The 15,563-nt window shown below is 48.5% G+C and overlaps 1 protein-coding gene across 1 annotated transcript; it reads right to left on the bottom strand.

The window, feature by feature from the left end:
• Positions 1 to 1,111: 1,111 nt before the first annotated feature.
• Positions 1,112 to 14,071, bottom strand: LOC117771989 (amyloid-beta A4 precursor protein-binding family A member 1-like). The gene is made up of 13 exons (XM_034602901.1): positions 13,787 to 14,071; positions 8,320 to 10,240; positions 7,246 to 7,587; positions 6,814 to 6,853; positions 6,472 to 6,617; positions 4,544 to 4,576; positions 4,192 to 4,278; positions 3,868 to 4,068; positions 2,920 to 3,099; positions 2,201 to 2,413; positions 2,002 to 2,121; positions 1,680 to 1,820; positions 1,112 to 1,586 (listed from the first exon to the last, which is right to left on the bottom strand). The coding sequence occupies exons 2-13, from the start codon at positions 10,168 to 10,170 to the stop codon at positions 1,515 to 1,517; spliced, it is 3,426 nt and encodes a 1,141-aa protein (XP_034458792.1). The 5' UTR covers positions 10,171 to 10,240; positions 13,787 to 14,071; the 3' UTR covers positions 1,112 to 1,514.
• Between the last annotated feature and the right edge of the window lie 1,492 nt (positions 14,072 to 15,563).

The raw sequence follows: 15,563 nt of genomic DNA, 5'->3' as shown, positions 1-15,563 counted from the left end.
CCGTGTTAAAGCGACGCTGCGCAGGTTAGACTGATCCACAGCGCCCCCTGCAGCCACACAGTCACACTGTCGGGCTGCGGCGCTGTGACTCGTTGCTCTCACAGCTGCTCTGGGGTCAGATTGATGTTCCTCCTGTCGTCGTCTCTCCTGCATCACCTGTAAATACACTACTCTGTAACACGTGTGCTCGGGGGTGCAGCATATATCTAAGTGCCTTGCAGCTCGGACTTTACTTCAGTTATTCACAAACTGCAGGAAGTTTCTAAACGAACCTGAAGCTCCAGAAAAAACGCTGCGGAAACACGCTTCTGTCAAAATCGACCAAACATACGTTGTAGATAGTTTCTTTTTTGTTTGTTTAGCTGTAATTATGAGATACAGAAATGTGTTATTAAAGAAATGTCAGTATCTTCATGTTGATGATTACAAGATGTAAACGATTAGAAGATCTAGAAAGAAAACCCTGTTAGACTCTTGTCAACAGGACGTCCAGATGATTTTAGTTTCCAGCGCCACACAAACCTGACGCTCCTGAGTTCTTAGTCTGTAACACGGAGACAATCACGTTTTTATGGCTTCTAATGTTTTTATATTGAATCTTTGCTGAACTCGCTCGAGTCTTTGTACACTGGAGTTTGGGGAACGTGGTGATGACAATCATGTTTGTTGATCCGCTTCTTTTAAATGTCTGTCTGTGATTTACATTTCTTTTCCTTTTTTTAGTTTGTGATCTCAAGTGTTACAGGAAATTAAATAAATAAATACTTTTTTTTTTTTACATCGTGTCTCAGGTTCCAATTTTTTTTGTTATTTAAGGAAGTAAAATGCTTGACAACCTGTTTGTAACGTCCGTGAAGAGGTTTGAATGATAAACAGTCGTGTTCTCACTCCACTGACGTCTCAGACTCAGTTTGAACTCGGGGTCGAACTGTGGAATTAACAGAAAAGTGTCGCATCCGATCTAGAAAACGTTTCAGAATGACAGCGGCTGAGGTCGAGATGATGCTCGTGCCTCCTCGCTGTCATTTCTTGTCGCATCTCAAACCGGAAACCTGACGTCCTCCTGCCTTCATCTCAAATCCTGTCGAAACAAAACCAAACGGAGTTCCTGGTCTTTTGCTTTAGAGTTTATTCAGCAGAACTGTACATGCATTCCTCCATCGCTTCAGTGTAGAAGTTCTGTATCACTGGTGTCGCCCTGATAACTGATAGGTCCAACATGATTTGAGTACATTCAGATTATTACAGCTATTTAACCAAAAGGTCATATTTTACTCTTTGCCACCTACGTATGCACAATAAAATCCACAAGTTCTCTTTGGTCAAACATAAGACGTCACGTTAACACTCGGCCTAGTGAGATAATCTGCCTCCAGCATGTTCACATGTTCACACTGTACAGGTTAAGGCTAGTCAAGTGATATCAAACATGACGGAGAGGGGGGAGGGGTGTTAACTCAAAGATGATTGACAGTAGTAACGACAGACAGTGGTGTGTGTGTGTGTGTGTGTGTTCAGATGTAGACGGGCTGCTCCTGCGCTGTCAGCAGACGGTACATGGCCGCCGGCATCGTCTTCATGTGGATCTGCAACAGGAACGTTTCAGACAAAAATCAAATAAAACTTCAGATTCATTTTCATGTTTCCACTGATGTTTTAAAGACGTGGAGGCTCCTCACCTCTCCCATGGCGTTGGACAGGATCTGGACGATCTTCTCGTGAGGCGTTGCCACGACGCTCTGGCTGTTGATCTCGATGATGCGGTGACCGACGCGAACGCCTCCTCTCTCGGCGATGCCTCCTCTCATCAGGCTGCAGATCTACACACACACACGCACACACACACACACACACACACAATAACAGATTCAAGCACCGCTCCTCGTCTGTTGCTGAGAAACTGGCGCTCGTTTGTATTAAAAATAGAAAACTGTTTCTAACGAGAGGAGCACACATTGAACCACAGCCTCTGTATCTGTTCCATTTCGTGTGAATACTCACGATGCCGTTCTGGACGCTGAAGCCCAGCTGGTATCTGAGGTCGGGCCTGCGAATCAGCACCATGGTGACGGGAGGACACCTGACGATGTTCATCTTGATCCTGGACTGAGACTTCAGGCCCTGAGGGGAAGACGGAGACGGTTTAGCTACGACACAATAAACAAACAAACTTAAAAACCAGAAGGAAGCAGCGGCGTACCTTGATGATGCTCTGGCAGGTGCTCAGCGGTAAACCCACCAGACTCGTCCCGTTGATGGTCATGATCTGGTCCCCGATGTTAAGACGGCCGGACTTCTCTGCCGGCCCGGCGTGCATCATGCTGGCGATGATGACGGTGGGGAGGATGGAGCCCCAGCCCGACTCCACGATCACCACGCCCAGGATCTCTCCTTTCTGCTTCTCGATGTAAACCTGCGGGGAGACGGGTCCGGGGCTGGCAAATCAGGCTCTGAGCTCCTGAATGTATTCATGTGAAATTCACTGTTAAAAATTCACAACAGTTGCAGGAGAGAAACATTGAAATGGTAAACGGGTTGAGCTCCTCGCAGCCGACGGCTCGACGGTGAAAGATGCGAGACGACAGCGGGAGGAGGAGGGAGGAGGAGGGAGGAGGAGTCGGGGTCGGACGAGGTTGAGCGCTTCAGACTCAATTCAGAATCTGAGGTTGTGGACTTGAAATGTCATTTTTTTCAAACTGTCACACAGACGTGACTCAGAAACCAGCTGCTCATGTAAAACAATCACGACTCATTCGAGTTCATGATTTAAACCGGAGGCGGCTGCTCCACACGAACAACACGTTAACATCTATCTATATTCAAGTGGAATATTCCTTTAAATTCCAGCTGTTTCTTAGACTTTAACATCACCGTCCTTTGATCGCCTGTGATGTCGCTGCCCCCTGCTGCCGGACTTACGTCTCTGCAGTTCTCCGACTTGGAGAAGTGGATGAGGTCATCGTTGTACATGTCTTGGGTGTTGAGCAGGTCGCTGTACTCCCTCTGGCTCAGGTCCTCGGGGTCGATGCCGTTGGCCCTGAGGAACTCCTGGTAGGCCACGCTGAACGACTGCCCGATGGACTGGGCGATCAGCTGAGCCTGAGACACAGAGAGAGAGAGAGGGAAGCTTGTGAGTGATAACTTTTAAAAGTTATTAAAGACACTCCACGTTCTGACTTACAATCTAAAGTCTTTAAAGATATAAACTGTTTATTATAACTTCATTTATTTGATATTTCTGGATATTTCCTGGACATTGAGTGTGAAAGAGAAAGAGAGAGAGAGACTTTAACTCGATGAGTTCTTTATCTTATAAGTATTATATTATTTGTAGTATTATATTTTAAGATGATTGACAGCCGGTGGAGACTAACAGGAAACATGGATGTCATAGTTGCTGTATGTTACACATTCTCTTACTTGTTTACTTGTGTTATCAGAGCAGAGAAACTTCTGATGTGTGTAGTCGAGCAGAGAAACTGGAAGTGGGTGTTTAGGGTGAAAGTATATTTTTGAGTTTCCAGTATTTGTGCTAAATTAAGATAAACAACTTCTCATTTAACTTCCAGCGACAAAAACTAGTAACTTCCCCTAAAATAAATATGTTGCAATGATCACAGTTAACTACGCTTCTATTTCTGGTTTCCCTCACTGCAGAGACAATAAAACCAAATACTAATATCAAAACAGAAGGTGAGTTATCTGCCATTCAGGGTATGTGAAGCTAAACAACATGCACCAGTTTATATATATAAAATATATTTAACTCACGTAACCAGGAGAGACAGAAGTTCACTACAGGTCTGACGCAAACTCCTCAATCATTTAAAAACCTGTACGTTACAAGTTATCGTGACATTGACTCACGTCCTCGGACTCGAACACGTGACAGATCATCCTGTAGAGACGCCTGTCGTCCTGGCTCATGGTGGTTTGCTCGGCTGCGTGGTCCAGGTTGTCCTGTGCGCTGCGGGATCGAACCATCTTCCCCCGGGCCATCAGCACCACCATGTTGCCGATGTCGGCGATGTAGGAGATGGTCCTCAGAGGCAGATCCATCAAAGACTCCTGGTGACCCACAAAACACACCAGGTTTTCTCTGAGTCTTCAGAATAACTCCATCACCTCCAGCGTTAGAGGAGCTCAGGTGTTTGTAGATGAAGTAAAGATGTTTCTCTTTTGATTTCCTACCTGAGTGTCGGCATTGAGGACTTTGATCCTCTGCGTGGACATGAACAGATCGACCTCGGCGGTGGACGGAGCCTCGGCGTCGGGGCTCTGCAGAGAAACGACGAGAGCAGAAGTGACCGGAGGAAACAACAGGCTGATTGACAGCAGTGACGGAGGAGAGCAGGCGTCACAACTGTCGAAAAACATCAACTCTAATGAAGACAAATGACGGAGACGAAAACCCCTTTCACATAAAGACAGAGAGATGTAAGGAACCAGGACTCTGCAGACGTGTGGGAGTTACATCTTCAGTCCAGACAGATACAAGCAAATCATCTTTGACATGAAAGTGTGAAAATCCAACATCACTCACCTTCTTCCTGTTCTTCGCCTGTTTCTGAGCAGCCTGCAGGGATCAGACACACGGACACAGACTCAGACACGAATCAAGAGGAAACAGCCGGATCGACTCATTCTCTGCAGACTGCCTCCATTTCAAATGCTAAATTAATGGACAATAGGGTGTGTGTTGTGTTGTGTGTGTGTCTGTGTGTCTGTGTGTGTGTGTGTGGGAGGACAGTGATGTTACTGTCTATCACTTCTGACACCGGCAGACGACCGGAGGCCTTTGCAGCAAAGATGATCAGAGGTTTGCTCTTTATCGATGTGACGCGCTCGACCCCGCGGACGGGAGCGTGGCCTCGTGTGTCTCTGGTCGACGCCTCGTCACAGATCAGAGGTTTCATTTTCACCCTGTGTCACCATTTCCTCCCTGAAGGATCACGGCTTTTACCTGGAGTCAAACTAACAGTTTATATCAGTTCATCAGAGGCGGCCCCTGGTGATTTGAATAAAAAAAGCGTTGACTTCTCTGTTTCCGAACCTTCATCACGTCAGTGAGACGTCAGCCGGCTCGGCTTCTTCAGACACAAACCTCTTTCTCTTCCTTTCTCAGAAGACGAGATGACTTATGCATGGCCCTCATCGTTATACTGGCTCCCAGCGCCTCCTCCCTGTGGCTCCCTCAGACCTTAACACAGGCGCTGTCCTGGAACTGTCAGTCAAACCGACCGGAGAGCAGAGTTCCCCTCAGCTCCTTTTCCTGCCTCAGACTCCCCCCCCCCCCCCTCTTTCACGCTCACACGGTCCAACATTTAAATGTCGTGCCGGCACGTCTTCCTCACCGCCACCTAAACCGACTCAGAATGATTCACACTGGCAGCGCGACTCAAATTCTGGGGAAATGATAAATGATGTAGTTTGACTCGTGTGATCGGAATAAAAAATATATCCCCCCCTGTGCGTGTTTGCCATCGCACGCTGTGAGTGGAGCAGAAAGTGGCGACTCTGCTCTCCACGGCCGGGGAACACTGGTTTATGTAACACTCAGGAGAGGAGCTCGTACGACTGCGGCTCCGGAGCAGCCATGTGTGGATGATTCTTTGTGCACAGACCAGGGATCTTTTTGCCGCCGGCTGCGACGCCTGCTGAAGGTTTCTGGATTTCTGAGACCCAGATATGAAGCAAACCTCCGTTACATCATCGGCGATGTGTCCAAGTGTGTCAGAGATTCGGCCGGAGCTAAAAAAACAAGGAGCTGCAGCTTTGATATCTGCGCTCTGAGGGATCTGTAGTAAATATAATGTGTTTCACAGGCTTTAAGGTATTTAACAAGACTCCACACTGTCTGAGACGAACACTTCAACACAAGAATCCATGTTTTTATGGCTGTAATATTCCATCTAATGGAAACATGTCATTTCAGACATAATCCAGACGCTTTTACTTTATATATTTAGAGATATGAAAATATACATTTGACTTCTTTGCCAATATTAAACTATAAAACAACATTTATCCTTTAAATTAAAGAAGGTATCTCACCAATAAAAGTACAAACTAAAATAATGGATTTTATAAACACCAATTCACCACATAATTCATTATATTTACCCTCTGCTGTTTTATTTCAGTTCAGTTGAGTTTGATTTATTTTTGGCCGAATGAAGGATCTTAAAGCCGCTCCCACTACAGACTGTGTAAAGATGGACGACGTGATGAGTCTGCACCAGTGAAGTCAAAGCCTCCATCTCCTCCTGGTGGCTGACTGCAGTATAGCTCACAAACCGTGCCTCCTCCATGTTAGTGGACCTCTGACAGAACCAGATCCCGAGTGGCAGCTTCTACTTACGCTTGTACTCGAGCCCTTAAGACTCTGTTCGGTGTTCACGTGTCGTGTTGCTCTTCACCTCTTTTCTCGACTGTATGAACTGAATCAGAAGAACCGTGGCGTGCGCTCACCCTCACTCTGCTCATGGCCTCCTGCGCCTGCTGCATGCGGGCGCTCTTGGTCGGCGTCCTCTCCGACAGCAGGTGGGTGCAGCCCAGGTAGGTGGCGGCGAAGATGATGCCGTCAATAAGGTCTTCGGGGTCACATGGTCCGAGGACTGTGATGAGCGGAGAGCACTCGTTAGGCCAATGTACACAAATACATGCTCATAGTCACACATACAGATCAAAAAGTGCAGATATGACAGTTTTCTGGCAAAACTACACTCAACACCTGCAACATCTGGACATATTCGATAAACATGTTCAAGAATTCACCCTGAAAAACGATGGAGGAGGAAATAGTCCACTCACCGTCCACAAATGTGGGAAAAGAGGGAAGAGATCTGCGAATCTGAGGAGACACAAGAAAAGAGAAACTGCTCAGACACTTTAAAACTCATGTAAACTCTGCTGTCAGCTGTTTAAATGTTAATAGATAATATTAATCTGTAGATTTAAAATTGGTTTCACAGGATTTCACCCCCGACGTTATGTATAAAGACTGTAAATAAAGATGGTTGTAGCGTCTGGATGTCCCCCTGGTGGCTGAAGGCAGTTCAGCTCATAAACCCACACAGCAGCACAAGATGGCAGCGTTCGTATCCGGGGTATTTTGGCGGCGACTCGTCTTCCATTTTTATTTAGAGTCTGAAGTATAAACTACGCAGAACTAGCTAATAGAGGATTCCTCTACTATTCCTTTACTTTCATACTGTAGATGAAGTGAATAGCGCTCTGTCTCACCTCCTGGGCGGACGGCTGCTGCAGAGGAGACTGTGGTTCAGCCTGTGGCCTCGGCTGTGGGGGGGGAAGCGTCTGCTGCTGCTGTCGCTGCTGCTGCTGACGCTGTTGACCCGGCGCCGTGTATGGTTGCGGCTGCGTGTACGTCTGCGGCGGCCTGGCGGCGTCCCTCTGCTGTGACGCGTGGCCCTGGTGGTGGTGGGGGTTGTGTTGTTGGTGGTAGTGTTGGGGGTGGAGGGATCTGGACGACTCGGGCCTGCGCGGACTGAGCTGCTCTCTCACTGGACCTGAGGCGTAGCACGACGGGGACTCCGGTTCGGACTGAGAGGGCGATTTGGGAGACGACTGCGAGAAAGAAACACAAAGAAGGAAAGTCATGAAGCTTAAATGCCGCAGATCAACGTGACAACTTCTCCTGGGACAGAAGATTTAGGATTTGGGCTTTGATCCAAGTGACACTTGGTGCAATGAAAGGCGAGGATGTAAATCTCTTTGTAAAAGTTTCTTGGAAGCGATGACATCAAGTTGAATTATTGCAACGCTGCAGCAAACATCAGACTCCTTGAGGAAAGTCACTCAGCGCAGACTGAAAGGAGCAGATTAGCTTTTTGGAAAAAGAAAAAGAAAAAGAGACAAAATATCTCTAAGATATGAGACCTTGAATTGTGACTTTTATATTTCTGGTAGAATAAACAGAATAAACACAGCTCTCAGACGGAGAAAGGCTCCATACTTATATATATATATCGATCTTTTCATTTAACAATGTGAGAGAAAGTGAATAAGCACATTTCCCTTAAAAACAAAGTGCCTCTGAAAGGTGAAGAATATCTGCACCTCAGCTTTTTGTTTGTTCTCTGCAGGGAACATAGAGCAAATGATCCTTAACAGCACAAACATTCTGGCTTTTCAGCATTTTCATTTATTGCCTATTTTCTGTTTCCTGTTTAAACCTTGTTCCGAGCTGCCACCAACACAAGAGGAAAGAAACAAGGATCATAAACAACTGATTTAAATTAATAAGTCTCGTCTGCACGATATTTTTAACAAATGAATAATAAGCGAGGTCCCACTCACACGTCCAGTCGCAGTCTGCAGCGAGTACACCTCCTCCGTGGGGCTGACCTCCTGCCTCATCACCCAGATCGGCTCCACCGGCTGATCGGGGGTGTAGGGGGAGCGTACGGTCTTCGTCTTCACCTCCTCAATCGCCTCCTTGATGTCTTTGATGGCCAGGCTGATGGCGTCTCCCGAGCCCCTGGAACCTCCCTCCCCCGGGGGCCCCCCCACACTCAGCTGCTCCAGGGCCTCGGCCGAGCTGCTGTGCCCGGACGAGGGGCTCTTGTCCCGGGCTTCAGTTTGTCTGGGTGCACGTCGGTGACTTTTGGGAATGGGGCTTTGACGTCCGCTGTCCCCCTCGCCGTCGGACTGTCCGTCATAGTGGTGCAGCCGGCAGCCGACGGAGCGGTCCAGAGGGGAGTGGTGGGACCGGCGGTCCCTGACCTGCCTCGGAACATGATGGGAGCCCTTGGTGGGAGAGGCTGGGGAAACCCTCTCCTCTCTATGGCTGGTGAACGGCTCCTGGCTGGACTCCTGCTGGGCCTCGTGACGCTCGGTCCTCCGGTTGGACGCCCTGCACGGTTCTCTGGGTAACTCGGGGTAGGAGGACATGAGAGGTTCGGGAAAAGAGTTGGGATGTGATTGCTGCTCCGAGTAGGACTCAGGCTCCGGGTAAGACTTCTGATGGGACTCGGAATAAAAGTCTGCATAGGTTTTTGGGTAAGACTCGGAGCAGGAAGTAGAGTGGGACAGCGAGCAGGACTCGGAGCAATCCTCGTCCTCGTCCTCGGGGAGGTCATTGTCAGGGACGGGGCTCATGCTGGCGTCCTCACTGAAGTGGTCCATTTGGGGAAAAGCAGGAACGTCGGGGGAGGAGGGAGGAGTCGGGGACTGGAGCGGCGGCGGGCTGTGGAGGGGGCCGTCCATGCTGAGCGAAGCCGCACTCTCCGTGTCCGAGCAGAGATCTGTGATTTCACTTCCCTGAGCAGCAATGTCCTCCGCCACGTCATCCATCACCTCCTCCTGATCCTCCTCCACCCTCGCTGCGCTCTCCTCCGCTCCCCCGTCGACCGCCTGCACGTCGTCACGGCCGCCGCCGGAGTTTCCTGTTGCCGGGCAGCAGTCTCCATCGTCCTCCGCCTGTTCCTGTTCCTCTTCCTTCTCCTTCACTTCCTCCACTTCCTCCTCGCACGCTGCTTTCTGGTCCTCCTCCGCCTCGGCGTGTGGAGTGTGTTGGGGGTGAGGTTGCACGTTGTGGGCAGCAGGCGCAGGTGAGAGGTGGGTGGGGGTTACCACAGCAACAGGAGTGTGGTGAGGAGATGCTCTGTCCTGCGATTGGTCGGTTACGGCATCATCTGCAGAGCGCTGCTGCAGCTGCACCTCCGCTGGACCTTCCCTCTCATCCTCCCCATGTGACGAGTCCTGCGGCTCTCTGATTGGCTGCCTCTGTGTTTGACCTCTGAGCCTGGGGTTAGGGTCGCCATGACGACGATAGCGAGCTACAGCAGGGCGTAGCGGCGGCACAGGAAGAGGATCGGCCTCCCGACTCTCTCCTGCTTCTGGCCTGGAAGACGCGACCTCTGGGACCTGATCAGGACTTTGAGCCTGCCCTGACGCAGGGCGCCGGCGGTGGCGAGCAGGTCCGCGACCCGCTGCCGGCTGATGGTGCTGTGGATTGTGATGCTCATGGTGGTGGTGATGATGGAGGGGGTTCGGCTCCCCGTCCTGGTTGAGCATCTGACACGGCCTCCAGGAGCGACGCACCGGAGGTTCCCCGCGCGTCGTCCCGTTGGGCGTCCTGTTCCTCGGAGGCGCCTTGTGCTCCTCGCCTGGTTCCTCCGTCACCTCTCCCTGATACATGTGGCTCATGGCTGCGGCGTGATGCGACTCTGCGTCTCAGAACATTCTGTCTCCAACGAAACGCCGCTCACAGCTCAGCCTGGAGAGACAGAGACAGGACGTCACAGCAATGATCAATCCAAGGAGCGATTTCAAATTAAAAGGTAAAAGAGAAGAGATATTAGAATGTTTTTACTCAAAACTTTTGCCTGAATTTCATGTTTGGAATTAAAACAATTAGGGATTCAACCAGTTATTGAAAATGTTGTCAATAAATAGTAGATTATTTTTAGCTTTGGGACTTTGGGTCACACAGAACAAAGATGTTTCCTGCGACGGGCTTGTTGCACAGCGGAGGACGACTTCCTCTGTGTCTCCGTTTGTTCAACTGACTGAATGAACGGGAACAAAAAGCTACGAAAGACAAAGAATTGTCTCGACTAAACACAGGGAGGTGTTGAGACGCAGCCAGAAAGTGGTTATGGAAAACAGCTTCAGCTAATTGTCAGAAGAGATCAATATCTTAAATCATGCGTCCTTCTGGAAGCAGCTAAATGACTGTAACTGAAAATCACTTTCATCACGGTTTTGATTTCCTTCATGTTGAACGTTTACGTAGCTTTAACAGATAATTAACCCGACATCTCTACACAAACACTCAAAGGACATCACTACCAAGTGGAAACACTGTGACGTCACCTACTGATCATATTCAGAGGACGACTGAGATTTACAAAATGAACATCGTGCTGTAAAGAAGAAGACCAGAGATCAAGATGAGTCATTTTTCTCACAGATACAGAGGCTCCTCCACGTCGGCCTTAATTCTCCCCGAACATCCATTTTTATTTACAGTCTCCGGTTACTACAGTGATGTAGTATCAGGCCGGGGACTCCCTGTTTCCCTGCCGAGGGCGAAAACCCAAATCCTCTGGGATTCATCTGGGTGTGCACTGCACTTTAATCTGCGCCGCACTCATCCGTCCTCCAGCAGCTGGCAGATGGCACAGGACGGATGAGGAGGAGGAGGAGGAGGAGGTGGGGCAGGAGGACGAGGAGGGACGTGGCTCTTGTATCTGACGAGAGCTGGTTCAGACGAGTGGATGGGGGCAGCGACATGAATAATAAATGTGAGTGAGAAAGCCAGTTTTGATACTTATTGGATATGACAAGGCAATCAGTGTTTACATCAGTTATCTCATCATCACAGGCCTCAGTGTGTCGCAGGTCGACATCAGGGAAGGGACTTTAAAACAGGATGTTTATGGAATTAAGTTATTCTAGAAAAAGGTGACAAATGGAGACTGTTTGGTTGCTTTATTAGGAAAAGCATTTTTAATTCTTGGTCCCATATATTTGACCGAAGCTCCTGAAGTCACTTAATGAAAAGAAGAATAAATGTGCAACCGTACGCAGGGAATCAACAGTTCAGGTTAATAAAAAAAATCACAATATCATGATGGGAAACTGATTTAAGGGGATTTCTCACATCTTAAGAGACACAACATTAGTTTCAGACCGATAGTTAAGAGTTTGATGTTTGAAACTCGCCCACTCTGTTTAAATAGTGAATAAGTTTCTGCCCTTCTAAACATCCGTGGGTGTGTCGGTCTCACAAAGAGGTTTTATCAGACGGGCTCTTGGCACATTCGCTATCTTGAGGCAGCTGAAAAGGGAAGAGCGACAAATAAACTGGTCAGAAGTCCGACGTGTAGTATTTCACCTGTTAAACCCACCAGGGTGCGACGGTAGCTGGTTTTTAAAAGGGAATGGGAGATGATTGAATTGTATATTTCTCCTAAAAACACTTTGGATTAAGGTGCAACAGAAGTGTGTTGTTTATCTGATATAAAGTCTAGACGTTGAGAATCAAACATGGTCGATGGAGAGGAGACGCAGAGGGCAAAGGTTGATTCTGATTCTGTAATCTGAGCACAAACCACAACTGCTGGGGAGCGAACATGCTGGGAGGTGGCAGGAGTGAGGGTGGTGGGGGGGGGGCTCCCAGGGAGGCTCCTGTCCCTCCCTGCCGGGGCGGGGGGGGGTTAAGGCCTCTGGGGCCGGGTGACTCGGAAGGGGACAGTTTGGAAGGAGGGGTGGCCCCGGGTCACAGATGGCCCTGGCAGCGGCAGCGAGTCGGACCAGGCCTGCGGGGCCGTGAGCCGCTGCACCTCCATCTGCTCGGTGCAGTGGAAGCTGCCGGGTCACGGACTTACCAAGCCATTAACTTGCTGATCTTATACGGACAGAAAAACACACACTGACAACAACACACGTGTCCTATACGTACTTAGGCCTTCGCCGATAACAGCTGCTCACTGAACTCTCTCCTACAGACAAACACTAAGATAACAAACACCAGATACACCAGCTAACTGTTGTATTAACTGACAGACGAATCATTGAGTCTTTCTCATTAGAGCTCAGGGGGAATGTTGATAACATATTTACTAGACTACTGTTTCTTTTAGGAGGTAAATGAATAATCAATACTGATAATTATTGATCTTATGACCAAACAGGTAGAAATCAGCTGTTTCTTTTACCTTCAAATATCTAAATAAAGTCAGATTCATATTCAATTTACTTATTTGTGTCCCCGTTGTAACGTGGCAATTTACATCATAGTGAGACTAATAGAGGATTATCTTATCTTATCTTATCTTATCTTATCTTATCCGATAGTGGGGATGCAGACAAGGTAAAATGGCCAAAAGACAAATATCCATCACGGCCAATTGAGGGGATTAAACGACGTATTTAGAAATAAAAGTTTTAAAACGATCCTGTACAGAAACAACCAGATGATGTGGTGAAGACACTGAAGCAGCTTCCAGGACCAGGTGAGGTTTAAGGTACGTTACACGTGTCTAACCTCATGTCGTCTTTACAACCGTCCTCAAATACATAATTAGTTTAACGGCTGATTGACAGATTTCAGTATTTCGAACAGAAATGAGGAAACATTGCCCAGCGTCTGAACCGTGGAGGATTTTCTGCTTTTCTCTGAATTATGTAACTGAAGAAAAACTGAAACTCTGGAGATTTGGGATTTGTGAAATCTGGAGATGTCACCTTGGGCCCCCGAGGAATTCCAGTCTACTCCAATTTCAGGACATTTTTATGATTCATAATGATAATAAATAACTGTCAGGTGAATGGAGGACGATGGGTTTTTTTCAGCTGCAGCTTCAGTGTCTCTCCTCCATCTGCGCTGGAGCTCGTGATTCATCCTCAGCTCCATGTTTGGGATCGATACCCTGACATTGTGTTTACATGCACACTGACATTAATCCATGAGGCAGGATCCAGACCGCTGCTGGTTCGAATCCCCCTCCTCCTGTGGCCTTTGAAGGGTGTCATCGTGATGACTTTTAGGATGAGAGCAGGTTGTAGTTGCAGATCTTCTAAAAGGCGTCTGCAGCCCCAGACTGAGGTGCTGCTCGGTCCGGATGAGATGGATCTGCTCATCCTGGGATCTGGACCCGGAGTCGCCTGACGTTTTAAATATAAATGCACATCAACGTGTAAAATGACGTTAAACCTCCACGGGTGTGTGCGCCACGAGAGAACCCCCCCCCCCACCCCCCACCGACCCGAGCACGGTCCCGTCCCGCACTACACCCACCGGCGGCCGGACGGTTACCTGCGTGTCCGCGGAGGAGAGGCCCGGCTCCGGCTGCTGCAGAACACGGCATCGCTCCCTGTCCGGTTCCCTCCCCCCGGTGCCTGCTCGCCTGGCTCGGCTCGGCTCGGCTCGGCTCGCCCTGGCTCCGCCGGTGCCTCCACACAACTCGGTGGGATTAACGCGCTCCGCCCCTCCTGCACCGTGACATCACCGCGGATTAACGGTGCACAAAGCGCCTTTGCTGATGCGGGTCGTTCAGACACAAACAGTTCCGTGTGGAGCCTCGTCCCTCCCACTCCCACTCCCACTCCTCCTCCTCCTCCTCCTCTTCCTCCTCCTCCTCCTCCATCAGCCTGCAGAGCTGCTGCAGCGCCGGTGGCTGCGGTGCTCCCACAGTCTGCCGGCGGGGGGCGCTGTGATCTACCTGTTCAACGCAGCAGAGGATCAGTGGCACACACTCACACCTGAGAGAAGAAGACAGGTAGGAATTAAACGTGTTTTACCAAAAACAACAGCAGCAGATTTCAGTTCAGGAAAAGTCTGCAGGTTAAAAGAATAAACCATAAAAATAACGTGCAAAGGAAATGAAATTAATAATGCACAAAGTAATTTCAATACCTGTTTTGGGTTCAGTCGAAAGATGCATTTCTACGGAGGTAGAAAGTTCAACACACTGCAAATTAAGAAAACACATGCAAATAATATAAATATGTGTATATATATGTATATATAGAGATACGCTATATGTATTTTATGTATATGTATGGCCTTTTAGGGCTCGGTGAAATGACCAAAACCAATATCAAGATAAAAATCTTCATATCAGCTGATCAATAATTATCAGGTTATTATACACATCTGAATAATACATCTACACTCTGTTCCTGCTCAGTGCATTAAGCCTTACATCAATATACATTGAACCATTGTTATATAGTAACTTGTTATATGATGATATTAGATATTGTTTTATATATATATGTGTGTCAGTCATTTATTCATTTATTGACACATGTTACTTTTCTGGTGAAACACTCTGACACAGCAAAATTATCTAATGCTCAAACAGTAAGAATAATTTAGTTCTGATGATCCTGAGCTTATTAATATCTCACGATATTCAGCAGTGATGCTCATGAAGCAGCTAACTCAGTTATTAACCCAGCACTGAATATTAATAAGGTGTGTGGTGGGGGGGGGGTCTCTATGTTGTGGTGTCACTCGAAGGCCGAGCAGATCAATAACACCCTCGTCTACACACCGTCGAGCTCCTGTGACACATCCACACCGACGTCACGTGCACCCCCCCACCCCCCCCACCCCCTTCTGCTGGAGCAGCCGTTACCGTGACAACAACACGTGACGGAGGATGGAGACGGTGTGCGGTTACCATGGCAGCCGGTCTGTTGGTGCCCTCTCTCATTATCGCACACCCAGTCTGCAGAGAGTAGGACGTTTGGCTGAATGTGGAGGCGTGTGTGACACATTCCTACGACCCGGAGCCAATCAGGAAGCTCGGGAAGACAGTGTGTAACATGCAGAATCAGGAGATGAGATCCTCCCTCTGCTGCTGCTGCTGCTGGAGTCAACTCGTGTCACACATCCTATACTTCATACAGGCGGCTTCTCTGCTGTTCTATTTCCGGAGAGGACATCAATAATTCGTGGTCTTTCCCCGTGTCTCTGTGCAGACACGGCTGAGGATCCACTGTACATGCTCCGACAGTTGTGTTGCATGCAGGGAATCCATCAGTGGAATTAACACACATAAATGTTTCATCGTTTTCCATCGCAC

The sequence above is a fragment of the Hippoglossus hippoglossus genome, chromosome 12, assembly GCF_009819705.1.
Source record: "Hippoglossus hippoglossus isolate fHipHip1 chromosome 12, fHipHip1.pri, whole genome shotgun sequence".
NCBI classification, from domain to species: Eukaryota; Metazoa; Chordata; class Actinopteri; order Pleuronectiformes; family Pleuronectidae; genus Hippoglossus; species Hippoglossus hippoglossus.
The sequence above is the reverse complement of the archived record's forward strand: the minus strand, read 5'-3'. Positions and strand labels throughout refer to the sequence as shown.

Coding starts and splice junctions, on each gene's coding strand:
- LOC117771989 (XM_034602901.1), bottom strand. CDS start 10,170: ATGAGCCACATGTATCAGGGAGAGGTGACGGAGGAACCAGGCGAGGAG. Junction 7,588..8,319: donor TGCAGACTGCGACTGGACGT/GTGAGTGGGACC, acceptor TCTTTCTCGCAG/TCGTCTCCCAAATCGCCCTC. Junction 2,122..2,200: donor CCTGCCAGAGCATCATCAAG/GTACGCCGCTGC, acceptor TCTTCCCCTCAG/GGCCTGAAGTCTCAGTCCAG.